The sequence below is a fragment of the Pristiophorus japonicus genome, chromosome 22 (assembly GCF_044704955.1).
Source record: "Pristiophorus japonicus isolate sPriJap1 chromosome 22, sPriJap1.hap1, whole genome shotgun sequence".
NCBI classification, from domain to species: domain Eukaryota; kingdom Metazoa; phylum Chordata; class Chondrichthyes; family Pristiophoridae; genus Pristiophorus; species Pristiophorus japonicus.
The window spans coordinates 52,530,488-52,547,957 of NC_091998.1; the positions used below are offsets into that span (position 1 = coordinate 52,530,488).

Here is a 17,470-nt window from a genome sequence, read left to right on the forward strand (position 1 = left end):
CGTGGATAGATTGGAGAAGCTGGAGTTGGTCTCCTTTGAGCAGAAACGATTGAGAGGAGATTTGATTCAAAATCATGAGAGGTCTAGACAGAGTACATAGAGAAACTGTTCCCATTGGCAGAAGGGTCGTGAACCAAAGGACACAGATTAAAGGCGACGTAAGAAAAAATCTTGTTACGCAGCGAGTGGTTAGGATCTGGAATGCACTGCATCAGAGGGTGGTGGAGGCAGACTCAATCTTATCTTTCAAAATGGAAGTGGATAAGTAGCTGAAGGAAAATAATTTGCAGGGCTAAGGGAAAGGGCGGGGGAGAGTGGGACAAGCTGAGAGCCGGCAGGGGCTCAATGGGCCGAATGGCCTTCAGTGCTGCAACCATTCAATGAACTCCCTCTATCTGGATAGTGGATGCATTGATTGTAATTTACCAAAATTCCCTGGATTCTGGAGAGGACCCAGCTGATTGGAAAACTGCAAATGTAACGCCTCTATTTAAAAAAGGAAGTAGACAAAAAGCAGGAAACTATAGACCAGTTAGCCTAACATCTGTGGTTGGGAAGATGTTGGAGTCCATTATTAAAGAAGCAGTAACAGGACATTTGGAAAAGCAAAATTCGGTCAGGCAGAGTCAGCATGGATTTATGAAGGGGAAGTCATGATGGACAAATTTGCTAGAATTCTTTGAGGATGTAACGAACAGGGTGGATGAAGGGGAACCAGTGAATGTGGTGTATTTGGACTTCCAGAAGGCATTTGACAAGGTGCCACAAAAAAGGTTACTGCACAAAAGTTCACTGGGTTGAGGGTAATATATTAGCATGGATAGAGGATTGGCTAACGAACAGAAAACAGAGTGTCAGGATAAATGGTTCATTCTCGGGTTGGCAATCAGTAACCAGTGGGATGCCACAGGGATCAGGGCCGGGACCCCAACTGTTTAGAATCTATATTAACAACTTGGAGGAAGGGACTGAGTGTAACGTAGCCAAGTTTGCCGATGATACAAAGATGAGAGGAAAAGCAATGTGTGAGGAGGGCACATAAAATCTGCAAAAGGACATTGACAGGCTAAGTGGGCAAAAATTTGGCAGATGGAGTATAATGTTGGAAAGTGTGAGGTCATGCACTATGGCAGAAAAAAACAAAGAGCAAGTTATTATTTAAATGGAGAAAGATTGCAAAGTGCTGCAGTACAGCGGGACCTGGGGGTACTTGTGCATGAAACACAAAAGGATAGTATGCAGGTACAGCAAGTGATCAGGAAGGCCAATGGAATCTTGGGCTTTATTGCAAAGGAGATGGAGTATAAAAACAGAGAAGTCTTGCTACAGTTGTACAGTGTATTGGTGAGGCCACACCTGGAATACTGCGTACAGTTTTGGTTTCCATATTTACGAAAGGATATACTTGTTTTGGAGCAGTTCGGAGAAGGTTCACAAGGTTGTTTCCAGAGATGAGGGGGTTGACATGAGAAAAGGTTGAGTAGGTTGAACCTCTATTCATTGGAATTCAGAAGAATCAGAGTTGATCTTATCGAAACGTATAAGATTATGAGGGGGCTTGACAAGGTGGATGCAGAGAGGATGTTTCCACTGATAGGGGGGACTAGAACTCGGGGACATAATCTTAGGATAAGGGGCTGCCCACTTAAAACTGAGATGAGGAGAAATTTCTTCTCTGAGGGTTGTGGATCTGTGGAATTCGCTGCCTCAGAGAGCTGTGGAAGCTGGGACATTGAATAAATTTAAGACCAAAATAGACAGTTTCTTAAACGATAAGGGGTTATGAGGAGCGGGCAGGGAAGTGGAGCTGAGTCCATGATTGGGTCATCTATGATCGTATTAAATGGCAGAGCAGGCTCGAGGGGCCATATGGCTTACTCCTGTAAAACCTACCTCTTTGAACAAGATTTCTGATCACCTACCCTGAGATCTCCTTAGGTGGCTCGGTGTCAAATTTTTGTTTGATAATCGCTCTCGTAAAGCGCCTTGGGACATTTTATTGCACTAAAGACATTGTATCAATGCAAGTTGTTGGGGTGGTTAAATAGCCCACTAACCCTCAAAAGAGGGCAAGTAGAGCCCATACCATGATGTATAGGAGGAAAAAAAGAGAAACAAAAGAAGGTATTGAAATAGGTTTTCAAGTTCCCGCTCATCCATCGCTGTCCTCACTGACTTACATTGGTTTCCGGTTAAGCAATGCCTCGATTTCAAAATTCTCATCCTTGTTTTCAAATCCCTCCATGGCTTTGCCCCTCCCTATCTCTAATCTTCTCCAGCCCCCGAGATGTCTGCGCTCCTCTAATTCTTCCCTCTTGTGCATCCCTGATGAAAATCGCTCAACCATTGACGGCCATGCCTTTTGTTGCCTGGGCCCCAAGCTCAGGAACTCCCTGCCTAAACCTCTCCGCCTCTCTATCTCTCTTTCCTCCTTCAAGGACGTTCCTTAAAACCTACCTCTTTGACCAAGCTTTGGATCGGCTGCGCTCATATCTCCTTACGTGGCTCCGTGTCAAATGTATTCGATGTGTCTCATAATCACTGCTGCGAAGTGTCTTGGGATGTTTTAATATGTTAAAGGCTCTATAGAAATAAAAGTTGTTGATGTTGTCCGTGCCACAATGTAAAGGAGATTGCAGGAGATTGAGGATAGGCGCACCGATGTCAGTGTACTCAATCAATCCAACAGCCCCAGCATCGAGGCACTGACCATGCTCGATCAGCTCTGTTGGGCGGGCCACATCGTCCGCATGACCGACATGAGACTCCAAAGCAAGCGCTCTACTCGGAACTCCGATACGGCAAGCGGGCCCTAGGTGGCCAGAGGAAACGCTTCAAGGATTCCCTCACAGCCTCCTTGATAAAGTGCAACATCCCTTCCGGCACCTGGAAATTCCTGGCTCGAGACCGCCCAAAGTGGAGGAAGAGCATCCGGGAGGGCGCTAAGCACCTCAAGTCTCGTCGCCGAGAGCATGCAGAAAACAAGCGCAGGCAGCGGAAGGAGCGTGCGGCAAACCAGACTCCCCACCCACCCTTTCCTTCAACCACGGTCTGCCCCACCTGTGACAAAGACTGTAATTCTCGCATTGGACTGTACAGTCACCTGAGAACTCACTTTTAGTGTGGAAGCAAGTCTTCCTTTAAAACTGAGATGAGGAAGAATTTCTTCTGTGAGGGTTGTAAATGTATGGAATTCTCTGCCCCAGAGAGCTGTGGAGGCTGGGTCATTGAATATATTTAAGGCGGAGATAGACAAATTTTTGAACGATAAGGGAGTAAAGGGTTATGGGGAGCGGGCGGGGAAGTGGAACTGAGTCCATCAGATTAGTCATGATCTTATTGAATGGCAGAACAGGCGCGAGGGGCCAGGTGGACTACTCCCGCTCCTATTGTTATGTTGCTCAATTTCGAGGGACTGCCTATGATGATGGTAAAGGAGAAAAAAAAATAAGGTATTGAAATGGATGCATAAAGTTGTGCCACTGATCGAAAAATTTCCAAAGGGTGAACACTGCCCAGTGTCAAGACTGGCCAAGTTGGCAAGGCAGAGTGAGGATGGGTAAAGACTACAACCCCCACAGTGCACTGCGCGGGCGCTGCGCATGGACAGCGCGGTCCCCGACAACTCACCGGCAGGTGGCAGTGTCGCGAAGTGCGGTGAAACGCTGCAGTCGGCGCGGAGGGAGGCCGAGGCCGAGGCGGAGAGACGGTTTGCCGCGTCAATCGGCGTCGGCGGCCTTTCGCTCGCCGTGGGGTGTTTTTTTTAATAAATAATATCTCCTCATTTTCTGTTCCGAGTGAACAGGACTGTCCACGGCAAACCATGAGCCGGTAGGTACCGATTCCGAGGCGATATTATGACCATTTTTTTGTGTGCGTGGAAAACGACGTCTCCGCCCCTCCCCCGTCCGGTTCGGTTCGACCCGCCTTCGCGACGGTGACGCGCATGCGTACTTCCACCCCCTCTCTCTCCCTGCGCGCTGACGTCAGCGCGGCCAGCCGTCGTGATTGACGGCCCCGGCCAGCCAATTGTCCGGCGAGTGCTGGCAAAGGTGCGGCCCGCGGTAGCCAATCAGGACGGCGGTGAGGCGGGACCAGCTCTCTGCAGTGAGGATGGTTCAGGTGTGCAGCCACGTAGCAAGCTGTGACAGATGTCCAGGTGGCAGCAATAGGATTGTGCCAGGGACAACCTCCTGCAAAATAAAGATCAGGAAAGGTGCCACAATTTGTAACAAAAAAAAACCCATTTAAACCTTATGCTTTAAAATAAAGGCTAAAAACAGAGGGACGTCCGTCAGCATCTGGACAGTGAGTGCAGAGCTTGAACCTTTCGGCAACTTCTGACAGAGGTAACTTTTTAAAGCTGCTGTACTTTCAGGTTTTATTTCAGCCTTCATTCTGTGTCTGCTGTGGCTCGGTGGGCAGCATTCCCGCCTCTGAGTAAGAAGGTTGTGGGTGCAAGTCCCACTCCGGACACTTGAGCGCAAAGATCCAGGCTGACATTCCAGGGCAGTGCTGAGGGAGCACCGAACTGTCGGAGGTGCCATCGTTCGGATGAGATGTAAAATCGAGTCCCCGTCCGCTCACTCGGGTGGATATCACAAGATCGCACAGCACTATTTCGAAGAAGAGTAGGGGAGTTCTCCTATTCCCCCCGTTGTCCTGGCTGATATTTATCCTTCAACCAACATCACTAAAAACAGATTATCTGGTCACTGCTGATGTGTGCAAATTGCCTGCCGCGTTTCCCACAGTACAGCAGTGACTACACTTCGAAATCACTTCATTGGCTGTAAAATGCTTTGAGACGTCCAGTGGTCGTGAAAGATGCTATATAAATGCGCCTTTCTTTTTTCTGTATTATGAAAGGCATAAAAATCTGTTCAGATGTTCCTACCAAATTGTTGTCGGGCAAGTGTATTAAGGTTTATGAAACCAAGGCAGGTGAATGGAGTTAAGATACATATCCGCTCTGATCTAATTGAATGGCGGAACAGGATCGAAGGGCTGAATAGCCTCCTAATACCCCTTATTAATCTTGCTCAGTATGATTTCACTCCCCTTTTCTTTTGTGCCAGTTATATTGGTCAAAAGCCCACGTTCTACTCTTCGTAAACTAGAGATGATCCAAAACTTGGCTGCCCATGTCTTAACTCGCAGCAAGTTCCACTCACTCATCACTCCTGTGCTCGCTGACCTACATTGGCGTCCGGTTATGCAACGTATCGATTTTAAAATTCTCATCTTTATTTTCAAATCCCTCCATGTCCTCGCCCCTCTCTCTCTGTAATGTCCTCCAGCCCCACAATGCCCCTGAGATGTCTGCGCTCCTCTAATTCTGCCCTCCTGTGCATCCCTGATTGAAATCGCTCAAACATTGGCGGCAGTGCCTTCTGTTGCCTTGGCCCCAAGCTCTGGAACTCCCTGCCGAAACCTCTCCACCTTTCTTTCCTCGTTCAAGACGCTCCTTAAAACCTACCTCTTTGACCAAGCTTTTGGTCACCTGCGCTAATTTCTACTTCTGCTGCTCTGTGTCAAATTTTTATCGCCTAATACTCCTGTGAAGCGTCTTGGCACGCTTCACTATGTTAAAGGCGCTATATAAATACAAACTTCTTGTATAAATAATTAGTATTAATTTATTTTGAACAACTTTCCCAGCAGCATATTTGGGCAAGTGGAATGCCTATTGTGATACTGACCCACAAGTTTAATTGAAGCCAGCCAATCTGAGTATTTGGGGAAGATTCTGTGAAGGTCACACACAACAGATGTAACTGTTTGCACCATATGGCAGAGTAATATGCTGATTCCCTTCTTATTTTGTTGCAACAGGAAAGCAATGTCTCCTTGGCAGAGCTGTGTGCTCTGCCTGACGCATCCTGGATTTATTGAGGGCAGATCGTTGCTGCTTATCATCATCATTCCGTGATTAAAGCAGCTGTTTACCATGGGAAGGTAAGGGAAGATTCAAGTATCACAAGTATCCATTCTGTGCGGTAACTCTGTAGCATGGGATGTTGCCCGAAACGCTGTAGGTTTGTAGACAGTTTACTCGCTGGGTATTTAGTCACGACAGTCGCAACAATTTGGTGGGACTTTGAGTATTGAAAGAAAGTCATCGACAAACGTTACGTTTAAGCCAAATAAACTTTATTTCCCAAAGTAGAATTAAAGTACAAAGAATGTATAAAATAGCGCACAAGCCTCACTACTTGTGCTCGTATTACCCGTTAACAGAGGTGATCAATCTCCGCCATTGGTATCCTGCTTTAAGCTCCTAGTTTAAGGTCCAGCTTCTCTCGAGGGTGGATCCGAGGTTCTCGCTGCCTCGGTGGGGGTTTCCCCTCCTGGTTTATACTATTCTATAGTCTGTCCCGTCTCCTTTGATTACCCATTCGTCTGAGCCCTGGTGATTAGTTTATAATTGTTACTGGCGATGCTAAGAAAGGATTGACTGAACTTAAGTTTCAATTGGTAATTCATTTCTATGTTCAAGGCACCTTCATCTTACTCTCGGGTCTTCCCATCTTATGTTGCCATCGCCTACATATTTCTACAGGACCAAAGATAAATGCTATTGGGACAGTGTACTGCACTCCAGTGTGCAGCCAGTGGAGTACTTTTGGGGTGCAGTCACTGTTGTAATGTAGGAAATGCAGCTGCCAATTTGCGCACAGCAAGCTCCCACAAACAGCAATTTGATAAGTTGAGGGAATTCTCTCCCCCAGAGGGCTGTGGAGGCTCATAGATATTCAAGATCAATTAGATTTTTGAATATTAAGGGAATCAAGGGCTATGGGACAGTGCAGGAAAGTGGAGTTGAGGTAGAAGATCAGCCATGATCTTATTGAATGGCAGAGCAGGCTCGAGGGCCGAGATGAGAAGAAATTTTTTCACTCTGAGGGTGGTGAACCTGTGGAATTCTCTATCACAGGCTGTGGAGGCCAAATCACTGAATATATTTAAGAGGGAGATAGATAGATTTTTAGACACAAGACATCAAGGGGTATGGGGGAAAAGCGGGAATAAAGTGTTGAGATAGAGGATCAGCCGTGATCATATTGAATGGCGGTGCAGACTCGAAGGGCCGAATGGCCTACTACTGCTCCTATTTTCTATGAGGGGCTAAGTGGCCGCCTCCTGCTCCTAATTTGTATGTTCTTATAAACAACGGCCAGGACACTGGGGAAAACTCCCCTGCTCTTCTTCAGTGCCATGCGATCTTTTACGTCCTCCTGAGAGGGCAGACGGAGCCTGGTTTAACGCCTCAGCCAAACGACGGCACCTCCGACAGTGCAGCGCTCCCTCAGCACTGCACTGGGGTGTCAGCCTAGATTTTGTGTTCCGGTCTCTGGAGTGGGGCTTGAACCTACAACCTTCTGACTCAGACGTGAAAGTGCTACCCACTGAGCCACAGTTGACACTGTAATATTTAATATTTATGACCCAGTATTTTTCAAAAGGAGACAATGGGTTAATCTAATCTGTCGCAGGTAGGTCACCGTAACATAATCTTTGCTACACAGATTCTATGCTAATGTATATTCGTGCAACAATGGACCTTGGAGTTTGTGTTGGCACCGCTCCATGCGAGTTCCTGTTTGGCACAATGACGAACAAGGGTCTGTGATTTGTGAGGTGAGGATGATGTGCAATGAAATATTGCTGTAATTCAAAAAGAAATATATATATTTTTTTGACTGCCAACTTTTCTCTTCCGTAGGTTCTGTATCTCCTGCTTATTCCCTGCTTCGTGGCATTTCAGCATATCCCCTTCGGCCTGCCCTCGTCCTCTCAACACCACTTTTCGGCAGCTGACGGCTGTCGCGTTACTCACCATTTTAGTCTCCCTACTGTACGTTTTGCTGGTCTTGGATAGAAATCGATGGGGACGTCTCTACCAGGACCGAGGAGATAGGTAGCGTATGTTGCAGCCGGTTTCCGTCTCTTGTTTTTTCTTAAAATTCATTCATGGGATGTGGGCGTCGCTGGCAAGGCCGGCATTTATTGCCCATCCCTAATTGCCCCTTGAGAAGGTGGTGGTGAGCCGCCGCCTTGAACCGCTGCAGTCCGTGTGGTGAAGGTGCCTCTCCAGTGCTGTTAGGGAGGGAGTTCCAGGATTTTGACCCAGCGACGATGAAGGAACGGTCGATATATTTCCAAGTCAGGATGGTGTGTGACCTGGAGGGGAACTTGCAGGTGATGGTGTTCCCATGCGCCTGCTGCCCTTGTCCTTCTAAAAGAAAGAAGCACTTACATTTATATAGCGCCTTTCAGTTTTTTGAAGTGTAGTCACTTGTAATGTGGGAAATGCAGCAGCCAATTTGCGCACAGCAAGCTCCCACAAACAGCAATGTGATAATGACCAGATAATCTGCTTTCTGTTGATTGAGGGACAAATGTTGGCCAGGACATCAGGGATAACTCCTCTGTTCTTCTTCGAAATAGTACCATGGGATCTTTTATGTCCACCTGAGAGAGTAGACGGGGCCTCGGTTTAACGTCTCATGCGAAAGATGGCACCTCCGGCAGTGTAGCACTCCCTCAGTACTGCACTGGAGTGTCGAGCTAAATTCTTGTGTTCTAGGCGGTAGAGGTTGTGGGTTAGGGAGGTGTTGAGGAGGCCTTGGTCAATTTCTGCGGAGCATCCTGGAAGAGTGGTGGATGCAGAAACCCTCCCCACTTTTAAGAGATGGTTAGATGGGCACAGGTTACGGACCTAGAGCTGGTAATTGGGATTAGACTGGATGACCTTTTGTTGGACGGTGCTGATATAATGGTAAGTGCTGCAGGGAATCGAATACGGCCAGGGGTGATCTCCTGGACTAGTTTCGATCGCCTGGATGGGTCGGAGAGGAATTTTCCCCGATTTCTTTTTCTCCCTAAATTGGCCTGGGTTTTTATCTGGTTTTTGCCTCTCCCAGGAGGTCACATGGCTCCGGTTGGGGTGGAGTGCAGAATGTTCAGTATAAGGGGTGTCGCAGTTGTGTGTGGCGGACTGGTTGGGCTGGGTGCTCTTTGCCTTTCCGTCATTGTTCATAGGTTTATATGTAACCTTTAGGGCTGCTGACCAAGGCCTGTGCGGCTCTTTGTTGGCCGGCGTGGACACAATGGGCCGAAATGGCCTCCTTCTGCGTTGTAAATTTCTATGTAGATTGTACACACTACAGCCAGGGTGCGCTGGTGTTGAAGGGAGTGAATGTTTAAAGTTTAATCAGACCTGTTCCCGTAGCAATCCTCTGAACTCCCCTTGCTTCAGCTTGCTGTTTATCCTACCTACATCCTCATCATGCTGAAATTGAGACTCATTGAACACCAACTGATTTTAATTCAGGTCCACCAAACTCTGGAACTCCTTTCTCTTCCCCCCCCCCCCCCCCCCCCCTGCCCCCAGCTCCCAAAAGTGTTCCCTTTCAGTACCATGTACAGGTCTTTGAAACCACCACCTTTTCAAGGTTAATTACACAAGAACATAAGAAATAGGAGCAGGAGTCAACCATACTGCCCCTCGAGCCTGCTCCGCCATTTAATACGATCATGGCTGATCCAATCATGGACTCGGGTCCACTTCCCTGCCTGCTCCCCATAACCCCTTATTCCCTTATTGGTTAAAAAGCTGTCTATCTCTGTCTTAAATTTATTCAATGTCCCAGCTTCCACAGCTCTCTGAGGCAGCGAATTCCACAGATTTACAACCCTCTGAGAGAAGAAATTCCTCCTCATCTAAGTTTTAAATGGGCGGCCCCTTATTCTAAGATTATGCCCCCTAGTTCTAGTCTCCCCCATCAGTGGAACTTGTGGGACTCGACTCGCGAGTGGGCTAGACCGGGTCGAGTAGGCACCTTCCCGTCTCTGAAGGACGTTGGACAGCCAGTTGGCTTTTTACAAGAATCTGACAGCTTCCGTGGCCATTTTCTTTTGCTGTTGTTGATGCTCAGCCACAAATTCTCAGATTTGTTAACTGCCTTCAGTCTCACAACTTGGCATATTGAGATTTGAACTCCTGACCTCGCTATCGCTCGTACGCTTTCAGAACCACGTGTTGAGTTTTTGTCCCACTTGCTGATGGATGCGAATCGCTCCTTTTTACCACCGGTTTCACAATTAAAGAGAACTGTCGGGAAACTGAAATTAAAAATGCTGAACGAATTGGTCTGTGAGGCTCTGAACGGTGGGTTATTGTTTGGAGCAAGGACCAGAACAACTTTTGGTTTAAATTTTACAGACAATGCCGAAATGAGACGAAGGGCTTGAAATTGCCCAGTGGGACGTCAGCACGTGGTAGCTGATAAAAGAATTTCAAAACCAGACCTCACAGTGATATTGGACGGTGCAGATTCCGTTCATTTTGAATACCGCTCCACCTCTCGACCTCGTTCTCTTCTTTAAACCTACCTCTTTGACCATGCCTTTGTTACCTCTAGACTTGACTATTCCAACGCTCTCCTGGCCGGCCTCCCAACTTGCACCCTCCGTAAACCTGAGCTCATCTAAAACTCGACTGCCCCGTGTCCTAACTTGCACCAAGTCCCGCTCACCCATCACTCCTGTAGTCGCTGACCTACATTGGTTCACGGTCCGGCAGCGCCTTGACTTAAACATTCTCCTCCTAGTTTTCAAATCCCTCAACTGCCTCACCCCTCCCTATCTCTGTAACCTCCTCCAGCCCTACAATCCTCCGAGATCTCTGCGCTCCTCTAATTCTGGCTTCTTGAGCATCCAAGATTTTCATCGCCCCACCATTAATGGCCGTGCCTTCAGCTGCCTGGGCTGTCAGCTCTGGAATTCCCTCTCTAAACTTCTCCAGCTCTCACTCCTCCTTCAAGACACTCCTTAAAACCTACCTCTTTGACCAAGCATCCTGTCCTAATATCTCCTTGTGTGGCTCGGTGTCACATTTTGTCTCTTAACGCTTTGGGACATTTTTACTATGTTAAAGGCGCTATATAAATGCAAGTTGTTTGTTGATGATCCTGCTCCTCCTTACAGGTACTTTACCAAGTTGCTAAACATGGAAGCCACTGATGTAAACAACCCTTATTTGAACTACGGCATTGTGGTAGACTGCGGAAGCAGTGGCTCAAGGCTCTTTGTGTACTGCTGGCCAAGACACAACGGGAATCCACATGATCTGCTTGATATCAAACAGATGAGGGGCACGAACAGACAGCCTGTGGTAATGAAGATCAAGCCAGGTGAGGCTCCCCCCTGTAAATCAGTTGAAATAATTACTTTTAATTTCTGCGCGAGGAATCGATCTTGTAATGTCAGCTGTGGCTCAATGGGCAGCACCCTCGCCTCTTGAGTCAGAAGTTTTGTGGGTTCAAGTCCCACTCCAGGAATTACAGCACCAAACTGTAGGCTGACGTTCCAGTGCAGTGCTGAGCGAGCGCTGCACTGTCAGAGGTGCCGTCTTTCGGATGAGACGTTAAACCGAGGCCCCGTCTGCCTTCTCAGGTGGACGTAAAAGATCCCATGGCCACTATTTCGAAGAAGATCAGGGTGTCCTGGCCAATATTTATCCCTCAATCAACATAACGAAGAAAAACAGATTATCTGGTCATTATCACATTGCTGTTAGTGGGAGCTTGCTGTGCGCAAATTGGCTGCTGTGTTTCCCACTTTACAACAGTGACCACACTCCAAAAGTACTTCATTGGCTGTAAAGCGCTTTGAGATGTCCGGTGTTCATATAAATGCAAGTCCTTTCTTTTAATATAAACTTCACATGGACTAACTAAGTTGGGAGTCTAATTCTGGGTTTAAAAAGAAGTTTGTGAGCTGTTTGAAGTTGCGTGTGCTGAGAGGTTTTGATAGAGGAGATGGAGAAAAACTATTCCCTCGGGCAAGTGGGTTAATAACCGGAGGTCACAGATTTATAATCATTGGCAAACAATCTAGAGGGGAGATGAGAAGAATTGGTTTTCACTCAGAGAATTGTGGGGATCTGGAATGCTCGACCTGAAAAGGTGGTGGGAGCTGATTCTGTAAATAATATTAAAAAGGGATGTTGGACAGGTTCATAAGAATTAGAAGCAGCAGTCGGCCATTTGGCCCCTCGAGCCTGCTCCGCCATTCAGTAAGATCATGGCTGATCTTCTACCTCAACACTTGCCTGCACGCTCCCCGTAATCCCTTGATTCCCTTAATATCCAAAAATCTATCAATCTCTGTCTTGAATGTACTCAATGACTGAACCTGCAGGTTTCTATGAGTTGTCTTCTGGCTCAGTGCCTGAGGCAGCCAAATCAATGAACCTGTTAATTACCCTTGATTGCCAGGCACTTTGTGACTATATTACATGCAACTGCACAAGGAGTGCAGCTGAGGCCAGGCTAATTGACCTTATTTGCTCACGTTCTGCCATTGCCCAGAGAGAGAGAGAGAGAGGGAGAAAGAAAGAATAAGAAAGCATGCTGAATGTTAAATAACACTTCACACTGTCCAGCTAATACCAACTATTCCACACCCTCCCAAGATGTCTGCGCTCCTCCAATTCTGCCCTCTTGAGCATCTCAGCTTATAATCGTTCAACCATTGGTGGCGTGCGTTTTGTTGCATGGGCCCCAAGCTGTGGAACTCCCTGCCTAAGTCTCTCTGCCTCTCTTTTCTCCTTCAAGATGCTCCTTCAAACATACCTCTTTGATCAATGCCCTAATTTCTCCTTATGCGGCTCGGTGTAAAATTTGTTATCTCAATACTCCTGTGAAGCGCGTTGGGACGTTTCACTACGTTAAAGGTGCTATATAAATACAAGTTGTTGTCATGCCCGTTGCTCTCCTGAAGCTGTTGACTCTTGCTGGGTTATTACACCATTTATCGAGTGTGAGGCAAGATCATGAATTTTGTCAGACTATTTGATTGTGGGGGGCATCGTCAAACGCATGCACTTTGCAGCAGTGGTCGTCTGACAGCAGTTAAGGGTCGGTTTGGGGAACTCTGGCTGTTCTCTTCCTTGCCAAGCCGAGACTGCTGACGCCAGCTGTGCTTCGCTTGAAGTCAACAAATTCAGCCCCGACCTTGATACCAACCTGGGACTTGCTGGCCTGTAAAAAGCAGGATGGTAGCATAGCGTCCTCGGCCACTGTCGAATTTGCATGCGGTTTTTAAGGATTCCCACTGTACATCCTATAACCTCCTTCCACCCCTCAGCTGCCTAGTTTTCTCTAGAAAAGAGAATTCTGAGGGGTGCCCTGACGGAGATGTTTAAGATTATGATAGGGTTTGATTGGGTAGAGCAGAACCAGCGGCCATCACTAAGATAGTCGCTTATAAATTCAGTCAGGAATTCAGAGGGAACTTATTTTCCCAGAGGGTGATTAGAATGTGGAGCTCGCCGCCACAAGGGGTAGTTGAGGTGACAATTTAAGGAGCAGCTGGATAAACACCTGAGGGAGAAAGGAAGGTTCTGCTGACCGGGTGAGATGAGGATGGGTGAGACAAGGCCCGTGTGGATCATAAGTACCAGCACGGACCAAATAAAAACCGAAAATGCTGGAAATCTCAGCAGGTCAGGCAGCATCTGCGGAGAGAAACGGAGTTAATGTTTCGGGTCTGTGACCCTTCATCAAAACAGTTAGGCCGAATGAAACATAGAAAATAGGTGCAGGAGCAGGCCATTCGGCCCTTCGAGCCTGCACCATCATTCACTATGATCATGGCTGCTCATGCAACTTCAGTACCCCATTCCTGCTTTCTCTCCATACCCCTTGATCCCTTTAGCTATAAGGGCCACATCTAACTCCCTTTTGAATATATCTAACGAACTGGCCTCAACAACTTTCTGTGGTAGAGAATGGCCTGTTTCTGTGCTGTACATTCTGTGTGATTCTGTGTTGTGTTTCAAGTTGGCCCTCCGTCTGCAATTAAAGCAATGTTGTTTGCAAGACGCCTGTGATTTGCATTGTACCGAACAACAGGATCAGACAACAGTTGCTGGAGAAATACCACTAACGATGTCCCCGCAGGATACTACAAATCCCCTGGGAGGACAGACGCAGCAACGTCAGCGTCCTCGACCAGGCCAACATCCCCAGCATTGAAGCACTGACCACACTTGATCAGCTCTGCTGGCCAGGCCACATAGTCCGCATGCCAGACACGAGACTCCCAAAGCAAGCGCTCTACTCTGAAGTAGGAAAGGTCTATATTCTCTCGAGTTTAGAAGAATGAGAGGCGATCTCATTGAAACATACACAATTCTTACAGGACTTGACAGGATAGATGCAGGGAGGATGTTTCCCTGGCTGGGGAGTCTAGAACCAGAGTTCACGGTCTCAGAATAAGGGGTCGGCCATTTAGGACTGAGAGCAGGAGAAATTTCTTCACTCAGAGGGTGGTGAATCTTTGGAATTCTCTACCCCAGAGGGCTGTGGAGGCTCAGTCGTTGAGTATATTCAAAACAGAGATCAATCGATTTTTGGACATAAAGAGAATCAAGAGATATGGGGATAGTGCAGGAAAGTGAAGTTGAGGTAGAAGATCAGCCAGGATCTCATTGAATGGCGGAGCAGGCTTCGGGGGCCAAATGGCTTACTTCTGCTTCTAATTCTTATGTTCTTATGTGAAATAAGTACGTCCAGCGTACCCGGATGTGTTTGCATCTGCAATAATAAAAAGTCCAGAGTGTCTATTGACATCACTGTGTCAGCCAATGAGTTGGAGGTGGGACGGACTAACGGAAGGACTCACAGGAAACAGTCTATGTTACAGCAATCAATTGAAAGAAAAACTTGCATTTATATAGCGCCTTTCACAACCTCAGGATGTCCCAAACGCCTTGCATCCCATGAAGTACTTTTGAAGTGCAGTCACTGTTGCAAGGTAGGAAGCACAACAGCCAATTTGCGCACAACAAGCTCTCACAAACAGCAATGCAATAATGACCAGATAATCTATTTTTTAGTGATGTTGATTGAGGGATAAATATTGGTCAGGATGCTGGTGATAACTCATCCCGCTGTCATGCCATGGGATGTTTAACTGGGAGAATCGGCCGAGATTTTTGTGCTCAAGTCCCTGGAGTGGGACACTAACTCCCCACCTTCTGACTCAGGCGAGGGTGCTGCCCACTGAGCCACGGTTGACACCATTTGATAAAAGCTTAGCCTGGTATTATTCTCATGCAACAGATGCTATGCTCAGTTATTTGCCTGCAAGGAGTTTTGTTAGTTATCGTTCTTGTTTCTCTCTGCAGGTATTTCAGAATTTGCGTCCACACCAGAGAAAGCCAGTGATTATTTGGCGCCACTTCTGAATTTTGCCACAGACCATATTCCTCATTCTAAACACCAAGAGACTCCTTTATATATCCTGTGCACTGCAGGGATGAGAATTTTACCCGAAAAGTAACTACTTTGCTTTATTTTTTAAAAAAAGGAAAAATTATTCCACTTGCTCAATTGGGTGGAGCGGCAAACTGAGACTGAAGCCACAAGCTAAATGCTTCAAGGCGCGCACATTGATCTGTTCATGGCCTCTATTCTCCCTTTTTACACACACGCCACTGCAAGCAAAGGGTGGGGAATCTAACAGGCGTGCTTATTTGCAACGGCAAAATGCTCTGATTGGGTCCCCTTGATCACATGACCCAATTGCTGATTGGTCCCCTTGGAGGAAGGGGGCGGAGTCCAAGACGCGCATGTGCAGAGGTACACCAAAAAAAAGTTGCTGCAAGTTATCGCTCCGTTTATAACATGGCGCAAAAGCCAATGGGAGCAGCCTGCGCACGTGCAGTTGCGATATAATTCCTTCACTATCGACCTTCCCCGGGGCCGGCAGTGCACGAATCGCATTGCTGTCCCGTCGTGTTGGGCCAACCGTTCACCCAGTACAAGGTTTGTTTTTGCTGCTGGAGGCACCAGGCTGTAGGGTTGGTGCAATAGCGAAAGATACAGCACTGCTTTATTTCTGATTAAGCCTGTTCAATGTTTCGTGAGTACCGAACAGATTGACAGGCCACTCTTAACAGCTTGGACATCATTTGCTTATTCCGAAAAGTCATTTGTAACCATGAATGAAAAGAAACCTTTTATTCAAATAAGGCAAGAACAAGGCAAGTTTTCTCACTTTTCTACAATGCTTTATCAACCTTACGAAGACCACATCTGGTGCATCCCACTGAATATATTTAAGAGGGAGATAGATAGATTTCTAGGCATAAAAGACATCAAGGGGTATGGGGAAAAAGTGGGAATATGGTGTTGAGATCGAGGATCAGCCATGATTATATTGAATGGTGGTGTAGCCTCGAAGGGCCGAATGGCCGCCTACTGCTCCTAATTACTATGTTTCTATGTTGTTTGAAGGGTTTTGATCGAGTAGGTAGGGAGACATTGATTCCACTGGCAGGAGAGTCGGTAACCAGAGGATACAGATTTAAAATAATTGGCAAGAAAGCCAATTTTTTGGGGTGGTGAGGAAGATTTTTTACACAGCGAGTTGTTTTGGTTTGGAATGCACTGGGAGGAGCTCCCTACTGTCTGTCCCTTCAGTGAGGCCCAACTCCAGAAGGCAGTCCACTGGGACATTTCGAATCTGAAACTGAGAGTTTCAAGCTGAGCAATTGATCCAGTGGCTACTTGATCGAAACCGACCCCTCTCCATTCACATTATGTCTGACGGGAGAGTTAGATTTGGATCTGGATCTGAGCCCGAGTCCAGACAATTAAGAACATAAGAAATAAGAGTAGGCCATTTTGCCCCTCGAGCCTGCTCCGCCATTCAATAAGATCATGGTTGATCTGATCTTGGCCTCAACTCCACTTCCCTGCACGCGCTCCATAACCCTTGACTCCCTTATCATTCAAAAATCTGACCATCTCCACTTTAAATATATTCAACTCCACTTTCCTGCCCGATCTCCCAATCCCTTGAGTTCCCTAGAGTCCAAAAATCTATCGGTCTCAACCTTGAATATAGTCAATGACTGAGCATCCACAGCCCTCTGAGGTAAAGCATTCCAAAGATTCACCACCCTCTGAATGAAGAAATAGCTCCTCATCTCCTCATCTCCTCACCCCTAGTTCCAGACGCTCCAACCAAGGGAAAACAGCCTCTCAGCATCTATCCTGTCAAGCCTTCAAAGAATTTTATATGTTTCAATGAGATCACACCTCATTCTTCTAAGCTTCAGAGAACAGAGGCCCTTTCTACTCAATGGAGCTGTTTTGACTGTTCCATACAAAACAGAAATATCTTGAATTTGAAATCGTGGTCTCCATTGCGTATTGGTGATCTCAGTTGAGGTAGTGACGGAGACGGTGCAGAGGGGCTCCATATCCCTGTTACATTGGTGGTAAAAAAAAAACACATTTGGTTGCTATCTTGTGATGCCCATTGGAAAGTTCTGTGTCGATCAGTCAGGCACCAGATCGGGCTCAACCCACAGTTAAATAGTCTGCGAATAGTCTTGGCCTACACAGGGAGTAGTCGCTGAGACACATTTACCAGAGGCCTGTTGAGCCAT

The 17,470-nt window shown here is 47.0% G+C and overlaps 1 protein-coding gene across 3 annotated transcripts in view; it reads left to right on the forward strand.

Moving 5' to 3' along the window:
- Positions 1–3,669: 3,669 nt before the first annotated feature.
- LOC139235035 (ectonucleoside triphosphate diphosphohydrolase 4-like) overlaps positions 3,670–17,470 on the forward strand; it is a 43,363-nt gene continuing 29,562 nt past the window's right edge. For 2 of the 3 annotated variants that reach the window (XM_070866138.1, XM_070866140.1), the window contains exons 1-5: positions 3,670–3,831; positions 5,836–5,958; positions 7,727–7,921; positions 10,993–11,198; positions 15,200–15,350. In XM_070866138.1, coding sequence (XP_070722239.1) covers positions 5,951–5,958; positions 7,727–7,921; positions 10,993–11,198; positions 15,200–15,350 — 560 coding nt within the window. In that variant the 5' untranslated portion in view covers positions 3,670–3,831; positions 5,836–5,950. Of the gene's footprint in view, positions 3,832–4,113; positions 4,350–5,835; positions 5,959–7,726; positions 7,922–10,992; positions 11,199–15,199; positions 15,351–17,470 lie in introns of those variants that run through there. The other variant, XM_070866139.1, reaches the window with a different exon arrangement.